Below are 26,543 nucleotides of genomic sequence, written 5' to 3' on the forward strand. Positions count from 1 at the left end.
GATTGCTTGACAGGTTCGAGTAGCTCCCATACAAGTCTTAAAGCTTATTCTTAATATTTGGAAAAATAATAAAGTCAGATCCATGAAACTTGGCAGTTGTGTGTCCGATTATAGATCATATATATTTGTGAAGTTTTAGTGGAATTGCTTGACAGGTTCGGGGACTTGCCAAACAACTCCAAAAGCATATTTTAAATATTTGGAAAAATAATAAAGTCAGATTCATGATACTTGGCAGTTGTGTGTCCGATTGTAGATCAGATATTTTTGTGAAGTTTTGATGGAATTGTTTGACAGGTTCAAGTACTTGCCATACAACTCCAAAAGCTAATTTTAAATATTTGGAAAAATTATAAAGTCAGATTCATGAAACTTGGCAGTCGGATGTCCAATTATAGGTCAGACATATCCGTGAAGTTTCTATAGAATGACTTCACAGGTTCGAGTAATTGCTACACAATAACGAAAGGTGCAGGGTATTATTCAATCGGTTTATACCGACTGAAACGTTTTTACTTGTTTTATTTCACAAAAAACATCAGGGAAATGAGTGACTTATAATTTCACACACGTCTGTCACACTTTATGCAATTAGCTTTATTATTTTTTTAAGTATTTAATATTGGCTTTTAAGGTTGTATGGTAGCTACCCAAACTTGTCAAGCTATTTTACAAAAACTTCAAACATATATCTGGGCTGTAATTGAACACATGACTGCAGTCTCATGAATCTAACTTTATTATTTTTTAGAATACTCAAAATTAGAATCTCAAATTATCGACCGAACGTTGCACTTTCAAAAACAAAGTGAATAAATTTTGTATATATTTTAGAAAATATTTTAGAAACGAGATGCGCAATACTAAACATTTCTTCTTACTCGAAAATTACATTATACAAATATGTGATAGTTACTCACTTTCTTTTCACTTGGCGGGTAAAAAAGCGAGATACATGATCAGGCCCTTAATGTTGGTCTTAAGTTTCAGGCTTTTACAAGTTATCATCGAGAAGAAAAACGATATCAAAATTTTGAAAAAACGGATTTCAGATAACGGCTAATTTTAACGACTATTTTTTTTTTTAAAGATCAACTATTCTATGCCAAGGTAGAGAAAATTCTATGCCATTGCTTTTCTGCGTGTGCAGATTTAAAAGAATGTTTGTGGTGTCGTTACAATAAATTGTCAAGAAATTGCTTTTTTAGGGTTTTGGTAGGGTATAAGTTTTTGAGGGGCGGAGTTAGGTAAAATTTTTTTTTAACGGGAATAAGTTTTTGCTAAAGATCTACTTGTGCATAAACTTTCACCTTTTTAGCACTTTTCCAAAAAAAATTTAAAAAAAAGTGCTTATTAGTTTTACTCTGTCCGTCCGTCCGTCCGTCTGTTCGTGTGTCTGTTTACAAAACTTCTACACTCTTGAAGATTGAAAGCAGAAATTTAACACGTACATACATAGATCTTTACTAGAAACTTATTTCCGTAGAACAAAATTTTTACCTATCTCCCCTCCTCTAGAAGTTATTCCCCCCCAAAACCTTAAAAATGGCCTTTTTTAACTATTTGTTGCAATGAAACCATTAGCATTTTTGAAAAATTGCAAACGCAGAAAGTCAGCGGCTTGCTTCCCTTTAAACTTTAGAAAAACAAAATGACCGTTCAAATTTACCGTTATATAAAGCCTTTTTTTCAAATTTTTGATTTCATGTTTCTTCTAGACCCCAGCCTGTAGAAACTTGAAATTTTAGGGGCTTTCTAACGAAATTAACTATTTGTTAATTTTAGAAAGCCCCTTTTATTTGTTGAAGAAAATTTTTTTCCATATCCACCCTCTCTCAAGTTATCGCCTCTTAAAATTTGTAAAATTTGAATTTTTGGCACTTTATATTTCCGAAACGGTAAGCTTTTTCAAATTTCTATAAACACAAAAAGCTAACGGTAAATTCCATGACATTAAAAAATAAAATTATTTTTCTTAACTCACACAATTAACCCTTAAAAGCGAACATTATGTTAAATTCACTTTATATTAATTTTTGCTTTATTTCAAAGACTGCATAAATCGTTCATTCAAATATATGCAATCCCAGAAATAGTTTTGTATATGAATGAAAATAAATTTAATAGTGTGATAAGTATACATAGACTGTATTTAAAACCAGAATTTTCACTTGTTCAAGGGGAAAGTGCTACAATACAAACCATTGGTTTGACTCAACTTTATTATCTTCAAGGGTAAAGAAGTTTTGTAAATGGGTCGAACTATCTACGAAAGCACCTTATTTCAATATTTTTTTGGAAAAGTGCTAAAGATAAAAATTAATAAATTTAAATTAAAGAAAAATTTTTTGCTTCGTGAAATATCTACCGTGACTTCCACAACGCAGCATAAAAAGTTTTTGTACAGTTTGAATACAGTTTTACAGCAACGAAAAGTTTTTGAAATCATTGCATTGTATGAAAAACGTAGTCTCAATTTTTTCGGTACATGCTCTGCTTTTGTTTCACGTTTCGGCTGCGTATTCAATACATTTTAGAATTAAGTACGACGTTAAGAGCTACTAATATGTATTTTGGGATGTGATACATTGCAAACTTTACGTTTTTACTGCGTTTTGGAAGTCACAGGTTTTTAAAACATTTTCCGTATCAAAAATTTTTACAATATTAAATGACATGTGAAAAGTCGAAGCAGCAATTTTTTTTATAAAGAAAATTGATCTTCAATGATTGTTACTTTTATTTTGAATATAATTCAAAACAATTTTATAAATATATTGTTTTCCAATTAATTCCCTTTTGAAACGATTATCAAAATAAATTACATATCTATTTAAAAAGAAATAAATTTGGAATAAAAAAATTCCGCATATATTTTTTGCCCGAATTCAAAGCTTTTTCGAGTGGTTGAGAAATCTTTATAGCACATTACAAATAAATGAATTATTTTTCTGAATTATTTGAATGCTATTAAACTGTCCATCAAAATATTATTTATTCAGCTACATTTTATTAAAAAAAAGGGCTATTGCTCAAAGAGTCATTAATATACTTTAATTACAACATACATTTATCATAATTGCATTACCAACAAAGCTATTTATTATATTACTAATTTATTACTATTATTATTTAAAAAGTACCAATATGATCTTCGAAATGGTTTAGAAATAAGTTTCTAAAGTTATTTCAGCTTTCTATCTTCAAGGGTGTAGAAGTTTCCGAAGAAGGACGGATAGAATAAAACAAATTACCACTTTTTTTCAAATTTTTTTTGGAAAATCGCTAAAAAGTGTTTTAATGTTAACATCGTCTATGTCATTTATTTCAAATTTTCGATATTTTGGCAAATGTTTGTGTCAAAGATACTTTTAATTTTGAATGAAACCTTCAGATTGTTTTTCTTTACATAATTTCCTTCGAACAATTTTGAAATTATCGGCAACAAAATTGGTCTGTGGGAAGTTGCTTCGTTTAATAGTTTACAAGGCTTGTGTACCATAATTATTTCTGCAACTTTCTAAATGCTAGGCACGTATTTAAACTTTATACTAACATTCATAAGACGCGTAAGTATTGTAATTCTCTTTTTGGGTAGTTGCTTTAGTATTTTAGATGTGATCATGTCAAATCCTGGTGCTTTCTTATATCGAAGAGACTTGATCTCCGCAGCAACCTCCCTTTCACTGCCTTTCACTGATAATTAGAATAGCTCGGTCAATGAAATTTGTTTCCTGACACTCTAACATATCTTGATTGGCGTGTGATATAAATATGTCAGCTAAATGATCAGCAATCGCATTTGACTTGCCTTTGTCACTCTTTTACCAAGTACCATTTTTATTTTTAAAAGGCGCAAAATGCTTGTAAAGCTGCTTTATTTTCTTGGCAGCCTTCCATAGAGAGTAGTTAGTTTTTCCGCATGACGTCAAATTCTGGATGTATTTGGAAATCGAATTCGTTGAGATGCGCGGTTTTAATTTTTTTTTTTATCATTAGGATTGTTATTTTAATTCTAAAATTTATTTTCGTTTCTATTTCGGTTCGAAAGTTTGGCCATTGCGTTGATTTATTTTACAATGTAGTTTTTGCTTTTTCTATTACAACATTTTCTCTAATATAACTACAGAATGATCGTAATAAAGATCGTAGATGTCACAGACGTCAATGAAGTTTTGTGAAAATTTCTTGGTAATGAAGAAGTATGTAGGCCTGGAAGTGGAGTGAAAAATGCAACCCATTTCTCTAAGCGCACACCTGAGCTCCTTACCTCTGGATTTTGTTGAGAACTCCAGTCGGTGTGCTTCGCGTTATAGTCACCTCCTAACACAAATCTCTCACGAAGTCGGCTTATTATATTCTTAAAAGATTTTTTGGTTATTTTAAACTTTAGGTGGCAGTATAATGCAGTCATTGTGAACTTTTGTTTAATTGAAGTGATTTCAACTGCAGTAATTTGCATCTCCTGACTGCATCTTGTGCAAATCACAATGTGTAGCACTTTCCTTAATTACGATCGCAGCCCCTCCTTTTCCAATATTCCTACGGGTTGGAATATTGCTGAAGATTAGTTCTTGATGTTTTATGCATTTCAGAACCGAGGCATACATCAATACTTTGAGTGTGCAAAAAGACTTCAAATGCTTCCTTTTTATTTGCACTTCCAAGTCGCTGCCTTAAAATCACTTTTAAAATCATTTTCCTATTTTATTTGATTTTGTATTTTTATCAGAAGACCTATCTTCAATGGTAGTCACTCTATCGGTAATTTTAGTTTAGCATATTTGTTCGCAAGGCCTCCAAAATATTCAGCTATCACTTCGCGTTGGAAATTTTTTGGCAGTAACTGGTAAGGTATCGCTTTTCTAATGCAGGTCATAGATTGAAGCACTTTTGATTGTTGTTTTGGTGCCTCCGCTTCTACAGTTTTGATATTTCATAGATTCTCTTTATGTTCTCCTCATTAGAAAAGGTCAACATAAACAATGGTAAAGAAACCATGACATTTTTACCGTTTTCTTTTACGTTTTTAACTTTATTTAGTACGTCTAGAATTTTATAATACCTAGATCGTAAGTCATCTTTTATATCTACCGGTTTGCAATTAGGATGAAAATTACCATAACTTTGATTGATTTGGTTTGCTTATTTTCATATGTATGTCATTCAAGCCGTAATTCATTCAGGATCCTTATAATATTCATTTAATCCATCTCCGTAAATACAATAAGCTTTAATTGCTTATTGTTCATTATCCTAATTTTGTAGTTGTAATTATTATTTTATAATATGGCTACTTCTTATGATTACAGGGGGTTTCTTTCCAATCAGGAACATCCAAACGCTCCCCACTTTTCGTTGGTTGAACTTCCGGTGATGACTCTGCCTTTCTTTTTTTGCTGGACCTCTTTTGCTTAAGAATCCAATGCCTTTCTCGCATAAGTTCTTCCACTTCTGTTGAGTATGTAATTCTATGTTGCTCTTGATGTGTAACCAGATTTTCACTCAGTGCACTATCTTTTGGCATAGTGCTACTATATCTTTCCATTTGTATACCCTGCACTTCGTGAAGGGTATGTTCACTTTGGTATGGAGTTCGTAGCCACTTGAAGGATTCATCTGCGGTATGGACATATATATATATACTCTTGTTCAGCGTAAAATTCTGCACTAAAAAAGAATAAAACAATCGGCACCAAACTTTCGCAAGTTGTTTCTTGTGCGCAAACGGTTTGTGCCCAGTTGTGTTGGAACCAGATTTATGAGCAGTTGTGTTGGAATTACCTGACAAATTCGGGTAGCTGCCATACAACTCCATAAGCAAATTTTAATGATTTGGGAAAATAATTTAGTTAGATTCATGAAACTTGGCAGTCGTGTGTCCAATTATAGTTCATTTTCTATAGAATCCATACAGTTTCTATAGAATGGTTTGTCAGGTTCGAATACTTGGTATATAACAGTGAGAGCTTATTCTAGATATTTCAAAAACAAACTTTAAACTCAGATTGCCAACGTGCAGGGTATAATTCGGTCGGTTTATACCGACTGAAATGTTTTTACTTGTTAATTTCTCGTTTTCTGCCCTTAACTGGAAAACCTAACTTTTTAAGGTCCAGCAGAGAGACTCCAATTCTGATATTCCTTTATGTATATCAGCGCCTTGATCTACATTTCCTTTCTTTTGAGTTTTGGTTCTACTCGAATCTTTTGTGCTTCGTGGACTCGGTATGTCCGATGATACACCTTCCACAGTTGATTTTTCCTTCTTTTTTGTGCGCTCTACAGTTGAAGGAGGCAAACGTAAAATCTTTGCGTTCCTCCTGCACGGGTCCATTAGATGCAGTAAACGGTTGTCTCGAGAATCCGTAGAGCCGACTTAATCCTTTTGTTTTCTCCATTGCATTTAGATGAATCTGTGTATTATACCTCCTGCCAGGATTTAAAAACTGCCGCCCCTCAGGGATTAGTCGTAAACAAGAAAGGCGCTTATTCCAGGTCAAACACTTCTGGATTTACGGCCCGCAAGTTTCCTAACCAACAGATACCCAGTTAATGCGCCAGGTACCGACATTCACCCGCTCTCGTCAGCCACAGTGTGTTACCAGGATACACCCGGCAGATAAATATGTTACATACCTTCTGGGAGGTGAGAGTCGAATTTGCTGGCAGAGCTTATTATAAACTCGGAGGGTATTTCCCAGCTTTTCCAGTATCTGATTGAGACCCATACCAACCTTTGTCTCCTCTTTTTGCCTTTGGCCTTTGTCTTTGTTTTGAGTTGTATCGCTAAAAATCTTAAATTACTGCCGACAATAAGCCTTTTAACCGTTCAATTACTGTATACTTATAAAGTATTTCTATACTAATTAAAATGCATGTGTGTATGTATTCGGATTCTATTATGTATGCGAATAAAGTGCGTGAATGGATAATTAGGTAATATAAATAACCTGACTGCGTAGCCTAGTGGGTAGCGCGGTAGTCTGATAACCTTCAGATTCAGATGATTGTAAGGTAATTAGGTCAATGCTTGCCTGCCTGGATATTGTCGTATTGTTCTTTTTTTTCGATTATTTAAAATTTTTTTTTTTATTTTATTTTGTTTAAATTTTTTGTTTCATTTTTACCGACCGTATTGTGTAAACAATAGGTAGGTTATGTGATGGCAACAAATTTTGCATATCGAGTTTTCGGTGGGAACGTACTTCTCCATAGTAGGGAAGTGTAAATAAACTATTTTTAGCAACCTGTCGGTCTGTCTGTCTGTCGGTCTGTCGGTCTGTGGGTGCACGCGTGTATCTCAAGTTCGGTTGAACCGATTTTGATGAAATTTTATATGTAAGTTTGTTTCCACCATGGCACGGATCGATCAACTTTTGGTATATATCAGGCCTCGGGAACTGCACTTTTTAGCGGGCCTGTTTTACATTTTTGAACATTTTGAAGAAAATATTCAACCGATTTACTTGAAATTTTATATATAAGCTCAGATCGGCCGTCCGCAAAAATTCGTATGTTTTGGAAGAAATCAGGCATCGGCAACTAGACGTTTACTACGGGCCAAATATACATTTTTGTGTATATAAAGAGAAATAATCAACCGATTGCATTGAAATTTAATATATAAACTCCTCGTATTAAAACAATGAACATGTAAATTTTTTGGAAAGATCACACATCGGCAACTAGACGTTTACTACGGGCCAAACATACACTTTTGTGTATATAAAGAGAAATAATCAACCGATTTCATTGAAATTTAATATATGAATTCCTCATATTAAAGTAATGAACATATAACTTTTTTGGAAAGATCAGGGCTCGAGAACTGATTTGCGGGCCGATTTTACATTTTTCACCATATATTTCACAGAATAAATTGATGGAATTTCTTGAAATTTGATATAGTAAGTAGTCAAAATTACTTGGCTCCTTCTGGTACCTGCCATACAACTTCAAAAGTTATTTGACTATATTTCAGAAACTATATAAGCTATTGTATTGAAATTTCACACAAGCGAATATATTAGTAGCGCCAATGTGTTTGATAAAAGTCGTTGAAATTGCTTGGCTCCTTCTGGTAGCTGTCGTATGTTACAACATTAAAAGTTATTTGGCTATATCTCAGAAACTATACAATAAAGAAATTAGGAAAGCGAAGAGAATCTCGTGGAGTGCGTTCTGCAAAGGGCATTGATGAGCTCTCCAGCAGTGCGCGTCTTCACAGGGTGCTTTCCAAAAAGTATGCTAGCGGGTTGGGCCTAATGGAACGTCCTGATGGTTCCATGACTGAGAACGGAAAGCAGTTGTTGGAGCTTATGGCGTCAATGCACTTCCCTGACTCGGAGATTCTTCGGAATCACTCAAATGCGGTCATTGAACCGAGGGCATCCTGGCCCAGGAGGGATGGCTGGCAACAATCCTGTCTAGTCTTCACGATGGGCAGGATTAGATGGGCTGTTTTCTCTTTCAGGCCCTTCAAATCTCCAGGTGATGCCGGGATATATTCTGCATTTTTGCAGAGGGGTTTCCAACATATCGCCAGAGTACTGTTGGAAATTTTTCGTGCCAGCTATGCGTGGGGTTACATCCCTCAGGCATGGAGGATGGCTAAAGTGACGTATATTCCGAAGGTTGGTAAGCGACCAAGCAACAACCCAAGGTCTTTCCGTCCAATCAGCCTTACTTCTTTTCTATTGAAAGCAATGAAAAAAGTGATTGATAGATTTATACGGGACGATGCACTGGGAAGCAATCCCTTGCATGAATCTCAGTATGCCTATCAGTCAGGAAGGTCTACTGTGCTCGCTCTGCAGAGTCTGGTGGGGGTTGTTGAAAACTCACTGGGAGTGCGGGAGGTGGCAGTTGGCTGCTTCCTTGATATGGAGGGAGCTTTTGACAACACCCCATATCATGTCATCTGTGAGTCGTTGCACAAACGAGGGATTGATGCGACGACTAGCAGATGGGTTAATCGGATGCTACAGGATAGGATTATTAAGTCCACCATAGCTGACGATATACTTTTCATCTCCGCTGCAAAAGGATGTCCGCAGGGCGGGGTTCTTTCACCCCTCCTGTGGTCCATTGTAGTGGATGATCTAATCGCTGCTCTCAGGGGTTCCGGGGCGCGTGTCTGGGGATACGCCGGCGATGTGGCTTTCGTCGTGCGGGGAAAATTTGAGAGCACTATTTCTGATCTTCTACAGCAAAATTTACGTGTTGTGGAAAGGTGGTGCAAAGGCGTCGAGTTAAATATAAATCCAAGCAAGAGCACTTTAGTCGCCTTCAGCAGACGCTGAAGCAGGGGTAGATTAACGAGCCCAATTCGGTTTGGTGAACGTATTAGTTACTCTAGAGAGGTGAAGTATCTGGGGGATATAACCCAGGATGTTTGTTCGCCTGGAATACCCATATAGATAGAGTTATCGAAAGGGCCACGGCGGCTTTGTGAACGTGTAGGAGCTTCATCGGGGGGACCTGGGGAATTAGCCCCAGGATAGCACTGTGGCTATATACGGCCCTTGCTAGGCCCATCGTCATCTATGCGTCGATTGTATGGTGCCGTAAGGCTCAGCAGGCGGGTGTGCGGGCCAAGCTGGAAAAGCTACAGAGGCTGGCCTGCCTGGGAGTGAGCGGGGCAATGCGGACGGCTTCCACCGCTGCATTGGAGGTGATGATCGGATTGCCGCCACTGCACCTCCATATATTGAGGGAAGCTCGGCTAGTGACTTGCCGACTTCTCTCTGGCGAGGACGGGGCAGGGCTAAAATTGGCCCACAGAACTCACAGAGACTTCATTGAGAGCGATCCGATTCTAAGAATAACCATGTCGGATACCTGTCTGCCGCGGTACAACTTCGACCACAGGTACAGGGCTCTGTTTCCCGATCGATGGACGTGGGATCGGGGTGGTCCGGTACTTAGGTCGGGTTCGAGCGTGTGGTATGTGGACGGGTCCAAAACGGAGTCGGGTGTGGGTTCAAGCGTATACGGTGTCCGCCCGGACACGCCTGTATATTGCACAGTGCAACCCTTGACCCGTATTGCACAGTGTTCCAGGCCGAAATACATGCAATAGAGATCTGTCTGAGAATCAATTTGGAAAGGGGGTATAGAAACCGCACCATCTATGTGTTCTCAGACAGCAGGGCTGCTCTTCTGGCGCTTCGTTCAGCTCAGGTTACATCCAAGCTGGTCTGGAGCTGCCTTGCTGCACTTATAGAATTGGCATCGGAGAACAGAGTGATGCTCATTTGGGTGCCGGGCCATAGTGGCCATGCGGGCAACGAAGTTGCCGATGAGCTGGCGCGGAGGGGATCTGGGGCTGACTTTGTGCAGCCGCTGCCTTTCTGCGGTCTGCCTTCTTCCGCCGTGGGGGCCAGGCTTGTCTGCCTGCTCGCGGCGTAATACGGCCGTCACTAGCGGGGCACGAAAGGGTGCCGTCATGCGAAAGTGTTTCTTTCGGCGTGCTCCAGCGGATTCACCGCAGAGTTGCTGGGGATGAGCAGGAGCCGGGTTCGCACTATTGCGAATTTCTTCACGGGGCACTGCCCAATGAAGTACCACCTGCATAGTCTGGGGTAGTTGGGCTCCCCCCTGTGCATTTTTTGTGGGGGTGGAGATGAGACCGCCGTGCACATTCTCTGCGACTGTCCGACTGACTGTTCGGCGCCGCAATAGATTGGACATGGGTCCCTAAGTGTTCGGGAACTGTTGTCCAACTCCCTTAGGGATATCTCCGGCTTTGTGATTGGGACGGGGATATTATAGACGGGAGAGTGGGGGGGCTACAATAAGTCAAAAATGGCTGCGGTGGTTTGGGGTGTTACTCCTGTCCCACTCGGTTCCCTTAGAATCTACGAATCTACGAATCTCAGAAACTATAAAAGCTGTAGTATTAAAATTTCACACAAGCGAATATATTAGTAGCGCCGATGTGCTTGATAAAATTCGTTAAAATTTCTTGGCTCTTCATGGTAGCTGCCATACAACTTCAATAGTAGTTTGGCACACACAGTATTTTTAAAAACACATAGCACTGAAATTTTGCATAAATTAATATGGTAATACGGCAACTTAAAGTCATAGTCTGTCCCATAGGCAGTTATGGCATATTTATTCGCACATAGGAACTCTATTTTTTTCTCGTTTTATGTACATTTTGTATTTTTCAATAAGGTAAGTTGAGTAGGGTCGGTAATGAAAACATTATAATGTACATTTCAACAATTTGAGTTATTATTTCATTTCAGTTATTTAAAATGTAGTTATAGAATATTTTAATTAGTTGTTAAGTTATTAAAAATAAATACGTATGTATCTAACGGGCTTCCATTTTTTTTGTACGTAATTATTTTAAAACTAGTTCAAACATGTTATATTTAGTGCATGCAAAATTTATTTTTGCTCTTCTTTCATATCTTAATAGCAGGTAAACAAGAGTAATCTATTTATAAAAATATTTTAAACATTTTAAATATTTGTTTTTTTTACTTAGGTAATTGATATATTAACTTTTCAAAATTTTTCTGAAATAAAAATAGAGGTAAAATTTTAACGTGTATATATAAAATTTGTATTGGTAAAATAATTTTTAATTGTATCTTAGATATTATTTTCTAATTCCCTGTTCATATTTTTTCTTTACTATGTATTCATATCAATATTTAATAATTATTTTTTCATTAATTATATTTTCAAGTTGACTTCCCATATTTTGAGTTAGCTTTTAATGAAATTTCAGTAACAAATAAAATGTTGAAGACGAAGGTTTTGCTTATAGTTTTTCCGCTTTTTTATATACTTAAATCATTTTTAAAATATATTTTGGGAATTTTACCTGCTTTATAATAAGTATGAATCTATTTTTTTATTTCTTCTCAAAAAAGCCATTTCGATTTAAAAAAAACCATTTAAAATAAGGTCTTTCTTTCGAGTTTCTCTCTTAGCATTGGGACTTGTTAGATATATAGACATTACTTTTTATTTTTAAACTCCATATAATTCTTTTTAGGTATGTATGTGATTTTAGTTATGTTATGAAATATTTTCACATTGCAAGTAAGTTTAATTCACTGATTTACCTAATTTACAGCATCAGGAACTTTAAAACCTACACAAATGTCTTTATAATATTTTTATTATGTTCGTTTTTATAGAGGGCAACTTGAAACGATGCATTTTTGTAATGATTACAAAATTATAAAAGCACTGTGATAATTATAAAACTTAAAATCAAATAATTACAAACTTAAATTCTAACGTAAATTAAAATCTAATAAAATTTTTATTAACTTTCTCAAAATTTGATAACCCAAAAACAACTAACTTCTTTTCTGCCAAGTACGGCTGCTATTGTAATTGGACCAAATGGGACACCGAGTTCGGGTATCTGCATAGAACTCAAAGAGGTTTTTTTTAAATATTTAAAAAACTAGAAGAGATATTAATATCAAATTTTGCAAAATTGTGTCCAATTACATTTTACATATGTTCTGAAGGAAGGTTTATTGGAAGGCCTGGACTGTTTCGGGTAGCTGCCATACAACTCCAAAAACAAATTTTAATTATTTGGGAAAATAATACAGTTAGATTCATGGAATTTGGCAATGGTGTGTCCAGTTCGAGTTAAAATTTTCATTTCGAATTCAATTTCAATTTCAATTTCGAATCATTAAAATTTGAATTTTTGATACATTGCTCAGAAAATATCAAATTTCATTTGTATAAAAATGTTTAGGTTTTAGTCATAGAAATCTCGAAATGAAAATAGGCAAAAATCATAATTTTTTCCAGAAAAACAACAAAAAAAAATGATTCTTCAGAATAATTTTTTCTTGTTTTAAAAATACATGCAATTTTAACAAATCCATTTATAAAAAAAGCAGTGTCCCGGCCTTGATTTTTTATAAGGTATCAAGTTATGTAACAACGAAATATTTACTAGAGAATTATATGTAATGCATTTTAATATTTATTACACCCTGCACTTTCGTGAAGTTGTAGTCTATAATAAATATTGTACTAAAGAGTTTGTAACCATTTGAAGGATTCATCTGCGGTATCGACATGACAATCTTGCTCAGCGTAAAATTCTGCGTTGATTTGGACATGTCCGTCCGCTTGTTGTGTCAGTTCGAATTGGTCAAAACCTATTTACCTAAACCTAACAACGGGTTCAGGTAATTGCCATGCAACTCCAAAAGCTAATTTTACATATTCAGAAAAATAATAATGTTAGATTTATAAGACCTGGCAGTCAGGTGTCTAGTTATAGGTACTACAAATCCTTGAATTTTTTTTGGGATGGCTTGGCAAATTAATTTCAAATTGTTGCGTACTTAATTTTACATATTTAAAAAAATAGTAAGGTTAGATTCATGAATCTTGGCAGTAATGGGTCCAATAATAGGTCAGACATAACCCTGAAGTTTTTGTTAAATGGTCCGACAGGTTTGTGTAACTCTTCTAGTAACTATTGAAAACTAATTCTAAATATTTTAAAAACAAGTCTTTATGCTCAGATTGACAAAATGCAGGGTATAATTCAGTCAATTTGGACCGACTGAAAAGTTTTTACTTGTTTTAAATATAGATTAATCTGGTTTATAATTTCAAAAAATTTCGAAAACTATGCTAATATAACTAGTACTAGCTTGCAATATAAGCACACATAACTAGTACTGGTTATATATTTATCAAGAGGTAATTAAAAGTCAAAAAAATCTGATGTGGTCAGCACATAACCGACCGCATTGTGTATTGTCTAGTTAAATGAAAGTGTTACAGAATATTATAAAAATGTCTGTTAAATACTTCTTTCCAATTTTTAGGACATTAGTAAGCTTATAGTTAACATACTTAGAAAAATGTAAATTTGGCTCTTAGTAGAGTTTCGCTTTGTGCTACCCGAAGCATATTCCCTGAAATGCTCACCAGTTAGTTTCGGTAACAACCAGAACTCAAATATCAAATTTCAAGAAATTCCATCAATTTGTTCTGTGGATGTGGTGAAAAATGTAAAATCGGCCCGCAAATCAGTTCTCGAGCCCTGATCTTTCCAAAAAAGTTATATGTTCATTGCTTTAATATGAGGAATAATATATTAAATTTCAATGAAATCGGTTGATTATTTCTCTTTATATACACAAAAGTGTATGTTTGGCCCGTAGTAAACGTCTAGTTGCCGATGCCTGATCTTTCCAAAAAATTTACATTTTCATTGTTTTAATACGGGGAATTCATATATTAAATTTCAATGAAATCGGTTAATTATTGTTGAAGCCTGATTTCTTCCAAAAGTTAGGAATTTTTGCGTATGATCGAGCAAAGCTTATATATGAAATTTCAAGTAAATCGGTTGAATATTTTCTTCAAAATGTTCAAAAATGTAAAACAGGCCCGCTAGAAAGTGCAGTTCCCGAGGCCTGATATATACCAAAACTTGATCGATCCGTGCCATGGTGGAAACAAACTTACATATAAAATTTCATCAAAATCGGTTCAGCCGAACTTGAGATACACGCGTGCACACACAGACCGACAGACCGACAGACCGACAGACGGACAGACCGACAGACCGACAGGTTGCTAAAAATAGTTTATTTACACTTCCCTACTATGGAGAAGTACGTTCCCACCGAAAACTCGATATGCAAAATTTGTTGCCATCACATAACCTACCTATTGTTTACACAATACGGTCGGTAAATAGCTTGAACCAATTCAACTAAGGTGCCAAAACGTTTAGGTGCTTCAAGAGAGTTGAGGACTTCAAAAAAGAATTTTTTTATATTAGAGCGGTTCGATTCTTTCACATTAGGCGCCGCCCTCATGATATTTTTTATTTATTGGTAACATGATTTTATGTTGTGAAATAAAATTTCAAATTAAATTGAAACAAAAATTTCTTGAAATAATAGAAATGTTCATGTAAAAAATGTTAAAGATTTGTTAAGGAATGTGCGAGAAAAAAAAAAAACAAATTATTTTTCTTTTCTATAAAAATTTAAAGAAGTAAATTCAAAACTACAGAATTTTAACTTTTGGCTTCAAGTTAAATTTCAGCTATAATGTAAAGTGTATAAGTTATTAAATTAGGGTATTAAGAAGTGTGCATTTTAAGAATATTTAATAGCGTAAAAATGGTAAATCACCTTTTAAACGTGTGTGTTTTAGATTTATCTGCTCTTATTTTTAAATGAAAATTGTAGGTGGCATGTATAATCAGTTCACATTAGTTTTAGTTTGGTTTATAAATTCATATTCAAAAATACCAAAAAAAAACAACTATTTATAGTAATCAAATAAAACTCGTGCTGAGATCTATATAATATTTTAACTAATTTCTTGAATTTGCATCTGATAATGATGATAATGATTACTCTACTGTAGGATGAAGAGTAGTTTTACCATCGGTACTTATTTATGCGCAAATTAATGATGAATTTCAAATTGGAAAATTCAATAGTTTTTTGAGTAGACGTTTTGTTGGTTCTTTGTTGGTTATTTGGAATTTTAATTTCAACAATTCATTATCAAAGATATGCTAAAATGAAGCTTGATTGCAATTTTCTTGTATCCAACATTGGATTGAAAATTAAAAGATATAACAAATGCGTAAACTTGGAGTGAAAAGACATTTCACCGTTATATGATGTTACACCGGAAAATATTGAATTCTTTCATTTATTATTATTACATTTACATGATCGCACGAATTTTGTTAATTTGAAAACTTATGAAGATGAGATGCATTAGCATTACGAAAATAATTTAGTCAATTTGGCTTTACTTAAATTAAAAAACATATTCATGTTGCATAAAACATTGTGCGAACAATAAGTCTTTCAAAGCCGTTGCATGTACAACATTTTGCTTTTATGGATCAATTTAATGCAAAATTGATTGTGAAAAGACTTTTGTTCAAAGAGCTCTCATTCACAATTTACTTTTAATTAATTTAGTTCATATTATTCATTTAGCAGAAATGGTTGAACTCTATTTATTAATGGTCGAATATTGCATAATATATTCAAATTACCATTTCCAATGCAAAGAACTTAAATCCGCTTCCTTGATTGTAATTGAAACATAACTATGTGCCCACTCAATGGCTTTGACGACCATTAATCGATTATTAGATGATCTAAACGTTGGTGGTAAAATAGTTTTTATTATATGGAGACTTCCAGTAAATTTTACTCATTAGACATTGTGAATTAATGAATAATTTTTAATATTTTAAATATTTTGAATCGATAATATTTTGAGTTCTGTCATTTTAACTCCAAAAAGGAAAAATACTCATATATAAGTGCGGATATTTTGAACTTTCCTGTTGAATTTTTAAATTCATTGAGCGTATGTACGTGGTTTCTAATAACATAAATTGGAATTAAAAATTTACTGTTTTCCGCTACTACTACTAAATTTGAATACAGTAAAATCATCAGTAAATGGTACAAAAATGAGAATCAAACAAAAACTCAATGAAATGCGAAGCTTTGACGGGAGTTGTCATTTGATTTTGAGAGTATAATATTTCCAGTGATTCATACCTTAGCTGTGATCATCAACAAATCGCAGTGGTAAGAATTGAATCAATTATTGAAAAACTCAGTTTTTAATAGATTTCCAAAAAAGAAAGATTTCCAAAATTTTAAAGATTTCCAAAATTTCAACGTTTAATATTTTGAATATATTTTATTATTTTAAATAATACTGTTGATTTTATTATTAATTATAATTTATAACAAGAAATTATTTTGTTTCTGAAATAATTCAAATACAAAATATTTTTAGAAACAAAACTGTTACTGTATGTAACTTCATTAACTCTACATCATGTAATTTTCAGTAATAAATGAAAAATACTTAAAAAAAAAATACTTAAATACTTAACTTGCTATAACAATTAGACATATTTATTAATCGTAATTTTACAAGATAATATGATTTCAACGTTTAACTCCTTATATTATTATATACATGTTTTTTTTTAAAAAATGGAAAAATTATTTTACTATGAGTCGGTATCAATTTCAATTAATTTACAATTTATACAATTATTTAATCTTTAATTTATAGTTTTTGTAACACTAATGCAAGTTTAAAATTTTTAATTTTATGTTGTTATTATTTCAGGTGCTATAAGTTCTGAAGTTTCACAAACAAGTAATGTGCGGCGAATCAAAAGTACTGCTTTAGATGTAGGTTTTCCCCAACCTTCAGTATTAAATCTTACGCTACACCCCAATAGTACTGAGGCTATAGTTGGACAACATTTTAAATCTTCGAACCCTCCATTGTTACCTCCTCCCAGCAAGTGTCTTGTGCGAAATCACCATCTAATATTTTGTTCAAATTTTGGGGAACACATGGAAAATATTAATTTGAATATCGGCTCTGATTCGGCAGCTTGTTGCAAGGAATATTCTACTGATTATGCTAGAAATTCTGAAGCTAATGTTTACCCTATTGCTGAGCAAGTAGAAAAAATCAACGAAAATGATCAGCATTGCTTATTGGTTTCATCTTTGTCATCAAATAAGTATAAGGATAAAAATTTGTTGGAGCGTACAACAGAAAGACTAAACCAAGAAAGTACTGATAATAATGAAACAATTATGTCAAATAAAAATAATGTAGATTATTACATCGACAATCAAAATGAAGCCCACCAAGAAAGCGGCGTATCTCATCGCAGCGCCAAAAATGATAACAATAATCACTCCTACTCGCACAGAAGCGAATGTGATGGTTGTGATAATTATATTAATTCTTCAGAAGTAAAGCAATTTACAAATACTACTGAATCTGAATCTGAAATTGAAAAACCGAGAGCTCAATCCACTGACTCCGAAACTGATAATAACGGATCAAGATCACCTTTATTAAACCAAAATATAAACGACATTTGTAAGTCGAAATTGTCTGATTTAGAACAACCAAATTTTATTCAGCTTGACAATAAAAAATTTTTTAAAAATGCAAAAAGAAATAAAAATTTTACGTGTGTTCAATCGCCTTGCACATCTTGTGACCAAGAAGAAATGAATTCAAATTCTAAAGATATGTTATTAGAAAATGAGGAATCGTTTTACAGAAAAAGTGGCTATGAAGTTACGAAAAGTGGAAAATCAATAACATCAAATGACGACTCCGAAATGTTAAGGGGTTTGAATATAGCTCAAGAAGAAGCAGACATTGAAAATTTATGTTTGAAAGATGCAAAAAGTCTAGGTATTTATTTTATCTTAAAAATAATTTTGTATTTTTAGCTTTTATAGAGAGAGAAAAAGGACATAGATACCCGTAAAAATCAAAAAATGTAGTTGTATATTTTTGTATATACATGCATATATACATATGTATACACAAAAACTAAAACAGCAAAATAGAACAAGAAAGAGAAATTCTAGAAAATTAATTTTTAATTTTATGATTTCTTTTATTTTCGTGCACAAAAACACAAACCTAATACATAACAACAATAAGCTGTGACATCCAAATCGTCTTAAAACAAAGTTTATTACAGTTTACATTTCGCATCAAGACAAATTTATTTTACCTGAATCCTAAACAATTCATTGTAAAAAATTCTTACAATTTTACAAGTTATGTTTTGGATCACTATTTTTACAAATAAAATGAAATTTTAAAAAATTTTTCAAATCAAATGATCGGGTGGGTCAAACGAAGTGGTGGCCGTAAGCGGCAAAAATATCTGGGCCCTTAAATTACAAAAAAAATAAAATAGTTTTCGTGTATCAGATGAACATAATAATTTTACGGATTTATCAACTCACATTTAGAGATTTCAAAAAATATAAAAAAATGGGTATGTAAAAAAGACTTTATTGAAATTTTGGTCTTTTTAAATAAAAAATTTACTTCCATATCAAATTATTTTGCATAAAATTTATTAAAAGTTGATTCACGTGGTAAAATTATTGAAAAATTGATAACAAAATAATACACAAACTTGACAAACCGATTTACTTGAACCTTATTTCATTTACGGTTGAAACGTACCTTTAGAGAGTTAAACTAAAGAAACTAGGAAATAAATAAAATAATAATTTTTTATATAAACTTTCTTCTCGTTATATTTTCAGCGAATTCATCAATTATTTTATCTGTATTAATTTCGCTTAAAATATCTTTTTCTATGTATAAAATCGCCATATCATTTAATCTGTCTTCTCCCATAATGTTTCTTAGTAATTTTTGACACGTTTCAGGATAGAACTTTGATATCTTTGCATTTTTACTTACTGTAACAATAATTAGTTTTTTACCGACCGTATTGTATAGATAGGTTATGTGATGGCAACAAATTTTGCATATCGCGTTTTCGGTGGGAATGCACTTCTCCATAGTAGGGAACTGTAAATAAACAATTTTTAGCAACCTATCGGTCTGTCGGTTTGTGTGTGCACGGGTGTATCTTAAGTTCGGCTGAACCGATTTTGATTAAATTTTATATGTAAATTTATTTCGGCCATGGCACGGATTGATCAACTTTTGGGACATATCAGGCCTCGGGAATTGTACTTTTTAGCGGGCTTGTTTTACATTTTTGATCATTATGAAGACAATATTCAACCGATTTACTTGAAACTTCATATATAAGCTTCGCTTGAACTTTTGGAAGAAATCAGGCGTCAAGAACTGAGCGTTAACTACGGGCCAAATATACATTTTTGCGTAAGCCAGTATCTTTAGTTTTCAATACTGGAATAAACAATTCCAATGCAGCAAAAATGATTTCGTAAAACTTACCTGTCATAGACTCGATATCTTACTTACTTACTTACTAGGCCTTACAGACCATGGAGGTCCTGAGCCTAACTTATAACTTTTTTCCATCCGCCGCGGTCCTGGGCGGCTCTTCTCCAATTGGAGACACGAAGTCTTTCCAAATCCGCCGAAGTTTCGTCTCTCCAACGAAGATGCGGCCTACTCCAACGATCTCTCCAACGATCTCCTTGCTGGGGCGCTTTCGGACATTTGTGCAATGTAGCCCAACCAGTGTAGCTTGATCTTGATTTTGCTGACTACATCAATGTCCTGATACAGCTTGTAGATTTCGGCGTTATATCTTAGATCCCCTGCTCATTCACAGGACCAAATATGCGACGAAGAATTTTTCGCTCAAAAACACCAAGGCATTGCTCACTTGTCCTAGACAGTGTCCAAGCTTTCGAGCCATAAAATAAGACCGGAAGAACGAGCTCTGCAGCTTAGTGTTGCTGGATAGGAGTTTTGAACCCAGTTGTTTTCGCAAACCGAAGTAGCAGCGATTTGCCAGGGTTATTCTACGTCGCACCTCCACACTGATGTCATTAGCGAAATTTACATTAGTTCCCAGGTAGATGAACTCCTTAACTACCTCAAAATTATATGGATCAACCGTGATGTTTTGACCAATATGATGGACAGCGGTCGCCTTGATGGTTGACAGCATATACTTTGTCTTGGTCTCGTTAACATTCAGACCCACTTTTTTTGCTTCCTGATCAATCTTTGTAAAGGCTTCGATGACCGCTCGTCGCGAGCGAGCGACTATGTCGATGTCGTCAGCAAAACCCAATAGCTGCACGGATTTAAAGAAGATAGTGCCTTCGGTGTTAACACCCGCACTATTTGTTCCAGCACAAGATTGAAAAAGTCGCATGACAGCGCGTCCCCCTGGCGAAAACCGGAACGCGTCCGAAATACTTCCGATGTATTTTTCCCGATTGCCACCGAACATCTAGTATTTTCTAGTGTCATCCGAGACAAGCGAATAATTTTGCTCGGGAACCCAAATTTTGCCATCGCCTCATATAGTGCGGCGCGGTGTATGCTGTCATAGCCAGATTTAAAATTGATAAATAGGTGGTGAGTATCGATTTGAAATTCGTGGGTCTTCTCCAGGATTTGACGAAGTGCGAAGATCTGGTCGGTATTAGATTTTCCAGGTCTAAAACCACATTGATAGTTTCCTATCACGTTGTTACAGAGTGGTTTTAGTCGTTCGCACAATACGTTGGATAGAATCTTGTATCCGATATTTATTAGGGATATTCCACGATAGTTATTGCAGGACTTGGTGTCACCTTTCTTGTGGATTGGCCTCATGATGCTAACACCCCCTTCGTCGGGCATGCTTTCCTCCATCCAAATGCGGTATATGATCTGGTGCATGCTCCTAACCAGTACATCACCCCCAGCTTTGAACAGGCCATCAGAACCAGCCGCCTTATTGTTCTTGAGCTTTTGAATGGCGTTGTTAACTTTTTCGAGGCTAGGTGAAATTACCTCTTCGTTGTTAACAGAAGTGTTTCTTGTGGATGCATCGCTTTCGGTGTTTTCCGAATTCAGCAGCCGCTCGAAATGCTGCTTCCACGCCCGCAATATCCCTTCCTCATCGGTCACCAAATTTCCCGCACCATGGTCCGGAGCACATGTGTAGGGCTTGAATCCAGCTGAGAGCTGTTTTGTTTTTCTATAAAAGCTCCTTACTTCCGCTTTGTCTCTATGTTTCTCTATATCCAAGAGCTGAGATTTCGCGTGGTCCCGTTTTTTTCTCCTAAGGACCCTCTTTTCTTCTCGTCTCTTTGCCTTATATTCCTCTTGTGCCCTAGTTTTCCGTTGCAGCGGTTTTCTGTATGTCTCATTTTTTCCGCCGTCAACCTCGAACATTCATCATCATACCAAGGGTTCCTTGAAAACGGTGGTTTATAACCCAAGGTATCACTAGCCACCCCCTTCATGATGTCTGCGTACTGTTTCCATTGTTCATTAACGGACGTAAAAACAAGAGGCGCGGAATTAATTTTCTCGCAAAGACGGTCTCTAAAGGCTCCGGCTAGCTCGGTGGATTGCAAATTTCCAATGTTGAATTTCCGCGTTGTCGCAGTATGCAGTTTTCTAGCATTGCATATTCGAGCTCTGAACCTGGTTGCAACTAAAAAGTGGCCAGAGTCGATATTTGCCCCCCTATACGTACGCACATCCAAAACACTCGAGCAGTGACGAGCGTCGATAAGAATATGGTCGATCTGATTGGTTGTGCGACCATCCGGCGCCAGCCAGGTCGCCTTGTGGATATCTCTGTGTGCAAAATACGTGCTACTTATGACCATGTTGCAAGAAGCCGCCAGATCGATCAGGCGGAACCCATCGTCGTTCGTGGTGTGGTGAAGACTATGGGTGCCGATAATTTTTCCAAATATTTGCTTTTGACCAATCTTCTAAATGAAATCCCCCAACAAGATTTTTGCATCATATCGTGGGCAGGCTCCATAAGTTTTGTAGAGAACATCATGGAAATTCTCCTTGGCGGAATCCTCTGCCTCATTGGTTGGGGAATGTGCGCATATTAGGCTGATGTTATAAAATTTGGCCCTGATGCGGATAACGGCCAAACGCTCATTGATTGGCTTAAACCCGATGACGTTACGTCTAAGCCTGTCACCAACTACGAATCCGCATCCCAATGTGTGATGTTTTTTGTGGCAGCTGTAATAAATATCGCATTTCTTTTTCTTTAAAATTCCAGATCCTATCCAACGTATTACTTGTATTGCAGTAATGTCTGCCTTATACTGCACGAGAATGTTTTCCAAATTGTTAGATGCACCTGGTGTGTAGAGTGTTCCTATATTCCAGGTGCAAATCCGTAAATCATAGTCCTTGATACATTTGCCGTGTCTGTTACCATAAGATCCAACCAGTCTATCCGAGGCTTCACTTAAATCTCCCATAACTGACGAGTTTTACAGGTAAGGTAGTTAACCTTACGCCAACCCAAACCGGGGCCAAAGTTCGCGCTTACAGTTTCGGCCAGTTCTGCCAATGGGTGCTGGAAGAAAACTTGCCAGGGGCATTCACGAGGAGGTAGAGTAAGTACTTGCCCAGGAACCCCAAATATGCAAAACAAAAATAGACCGACTATGCAAATGCAAATTCAAAAATTTAAAAGATTTGTTTAAAAACAAATTTCCTTGGCACTAGAACAATTCACAGAATTTTTTCGGGCCCCTAAAAGCTTGGGTCCCCTCATCGCTTATCGAATAATCCGACACTGGGTCAACTTCGATATAATTCGTATTTTCTTCAATTCATTTTCTATTGAAATTATTTTTTAGTTTGAAAAAAACTATTGAAGAAGTAGATCCTTTTCGTTTGTTTAATTATTTTTATTTTCTTTCGTATATTATAAGAGAAATAAACAATTAAAGGCATGAACAATTGCTCCGTTTTAGGCTCTTCTAACTAAAATCTTAAAAATAATTTTTGCGTAATTATAGTTGGTCTTTAGTAATTAATAATTTTACTTTTGTAGATTTATTGGTTGAATGATATTAGTTATATTATGTATAGTAATATAACTAATATCATTGACATGAGTATTGGGAGATATAAAGACATTATCTAAAGTCAGTAGAACACACAAAATAATAACCAATAGCAACAAATTATTATTTCTATACTATGATTTTTTTCAAACATGGAATAATTTTGCAGTTATAAACAAAGTTTTAACAAAGCTTTAGATCTTTAAACATGTTACGATTTTCGAAAATACTTTTTTTATCCAAACATCTTATTTTGGTAGATTTTAATGTTTTGGCTTGTCGAAGATATTTTGTTTTAATTCTAAGTTAGCACTTAATTAATTATTTAAAATACCCAATTCTTAGATATAAACATGTTTTCAGTAAAGTTTTGTAATAAAAGGAATATATGCTTAGAGTTTGGTAAATTTACCATATTGACGATAGTATTATATCGACTTTAAAACCATCGATAGTTTCGATAGTTGAAAACTATCGATAGTATCGATACTGTAATCAATAGTTCTCCACTTCTAATGCAAATCAATGAATAAATTTTGTGTTTCAAGTTGCTTAAACTAAAGTAATGTTTTTATATCTAACAAGTCCCAATGCTAAGAGAGAAACTTGAAAGCACGACCTTATTTTATATGGGTTTTTTTAAATCGAAGTGGCTATTTTTTGAGAAGAAATATTAAAATAAATTAACACTTATTATAAAGCAGATAAATTTTCGAAAATATATTTAAAAAATCAATTCAAAAAGCGGAAAAACAACAAGCACAACCTTCGCCTTCAACTAAAAGCATATCCTTATTTTTAAGTTAACAGCTTTTTTTTCTCATAGGGTAAGTTAACTCAAGATATGGGAAGTAATCTGTAGTTTGAAGTTGAAAATATAATTAATGAAAAGATAATTATTAAATATTTATATGAATACATAGAAAAGAAAAAATTTCAAGAGGGAATTAGAAAATAATATCTAAAATACAATTAAATATTATTTTTTCAATACAAATTTTATATATGTACACTTCTAAATTTCACCTCTATTTTTATTTGAGAAAAATTTTTAAAACTTAATATATTACCTAAGTAAAAAAATATTTAAAAGGTTTTGGAAAAGACAATAATATATTTTTATGACCGGATTCGAATATCTTTTTTATTTTTGAAATAAATAGTATCTTCGCAAATGACTCAAAAATTCAGATTGTAAAGTGACAGGTAGATGTAAATTTTTTATCGGTTTGCGTTTACTATTAAGATTCATACTCAGGCAATACAATATGAAAGAAGAGCACAACAAAATTTTTGAAGTATTTAATATAACATGTTTGAAATAGTTTTAAAATATATATTTAAAAAAAAAATTTATTGGAAGAATGTACATACATTTTTATTTTTAATAACTCAAAAACTAATTGAAATTATTTGAAACAATTCTATAAGTAACGTATAACTCAAATTGCTGAAATGTGTCAACCTATATTACTTTTATTTACATTTTTATTAGCCGACACTTCTCAACTTACCTTATTGGGAAATACAAAATGCACATAAAAAATCACACGTCCTTCTTCATTAACGTTTGAAACCATTCCATGAAATATGAATTTGAAATTTTTTTTCATTTTTTCTTTCCTTTCGTGCAATATAATTTAAATGGGAAGCTTTTTAAAAAACATGTATAATATCCTGAGATTTTTTAAAATATTAAACTCTTTTTTACGTAAAAAACGAAAAAAATAATAAGAAATATGACACGATCAGTGGCATTTAAAGAAAAAAACAGGAATAAAAGCAACAATTCGTAATATTTCGTAAAAAAAATTAGTATTGGGACTTGTTAGATATGAAGACATTACCTAAAGTCAGTAGAACACACTTAATTGCGACTCGGATTAATCCAAAACTCTCCAAAGTAAACCACATTTTAATACCCATGTACTATTCGTATATAGTCCTTATGAATTAGCTCGGGTAAGTGCAATACGCATAAGTGGGCAATATCATATAATTGCACAAAAATTTCATCACTAAAAATTTTTTTATATGAATTTTTATTCGTTTAAGTTCATTTTTTTTTTTAGAGATATATTTTTGATACTTCTTCTACGAATTTGCCAATCTTTTTTCTTTCTTAGTAGGTGAACACACTCTATTCGTCATATCAATATCAAGTCATATTGAATCAAGTGTACATATTTGCAAAAGAATAAACTTAATAAAAAATATTGAATATGTGCGATAAAAATTTGAAAACCCTGACTACTAGTGAAAAAAATAAAATTATTAAAAGAAATTTAAAATCCCCGATACTCGTAGTGCGCACTTATCCGTGCCCTAATGCCCACGTATTTACTTTGTAATTACTTTTTAAATAATATATTTTAGAGGAAAATAAAATTTTTATTTGAGACTGAGACTTTCTAAATTTACTTATTTGGATGTTTTGTGACGTTACTGCAAAAATGTTTAAAAACTAGTTCATTATGTAAATTTATATCCTGTATTGTATCCTTCTTTATATAAATCCTGTAGATTTTCCAGTTTTTAGATTATGAAATAATTTTTTTTTTTATTTTTGCGCACGTTTTATAATGTAAATACAGAATAGTTTTTTTAGTAGAAGCCTTTATTTTTAATAATATGCTTTCTATTCGCGCATATTTACATAAATATTTTGATATTTCATACATTTTTTAATATTTCAAGTATTTATTACATACATATGTATGGATAGTTCTCTGCCTAAATGTGGAAACATATATAAATATATTATGTTATTTTATTTTCATTATGTTGATTTACATTGTTGAAATTGTATTTTATATATAAATTAGAATTCGATTTTTTAGGGTCTAAAAACGGTCTTTTTTTTTTAACTAAAAAATTATAACAGTCTTTTTTTTCTTCATCTATCGTTGAAAAGCACTTTTCGAACACTTTCGTCAAGCACCATGTAAAATAACAAAAAATTTAAAAAAAACTCTTGCAACTTATTTCGCCCCACAATATTCAATAACATATTAATTTGAATTCGAAAAATGATTTTAGTCAAAATTTTTTACTAAATTTTAAATGCCTGCGCATCTCTTAAAAAAAATAATGGAAAAATTAACAAATTTAGAATTACCAATCACTCGATGCATAACAGAAAAAAGGAAGTGAATATCATACACATGTAAAATATAACCACAAGTTGGC

The 26,543-nt window shown here is 33.8% G+C and overlaps 1 protein-coding gene across 3 annotated transcripts in view; it reads left to right on the forward strand.

The window, feature by feature from the left end:
* Positions 1 to 26,543, forward strand: part of LOC129614123 (protein pecanex) — a 70,014-nt gene that overhangs the window by 15,400 nt on the left and 28,071 nt on the right. For all 3 annotated transcript variants that reach the window (XM_055528714.1, XM_055528628.1, XM_055528560.1), the window contains one exon: positions 17,152 to 18,249. In XM_055528714.1, coding sequence (XP_055384689.1) covers positions 17,152 to 18,249 — 1,098 coding nt within the window. The remainder of the gene's footprint in view (positions 1 to 17,151; positions 18,250 to 26,543) is intronic.

The sequence above is a fragment of the Condylostylus longicornis genome, unplaced genomic scaffold (genome assembly GCF_029603195.1).
Source record: "Condylostylus longicornis isolate FDR11 unplaced genomic scaffold, ASM2960319v2 ptg000001l, whole genome shotgun sequence".
NCBI lineage: Eukaryota > Metazoa > Arthropoda > Insecta > Diptera > Dolichopodidae > Condylostylus > Condylostylus longicornis.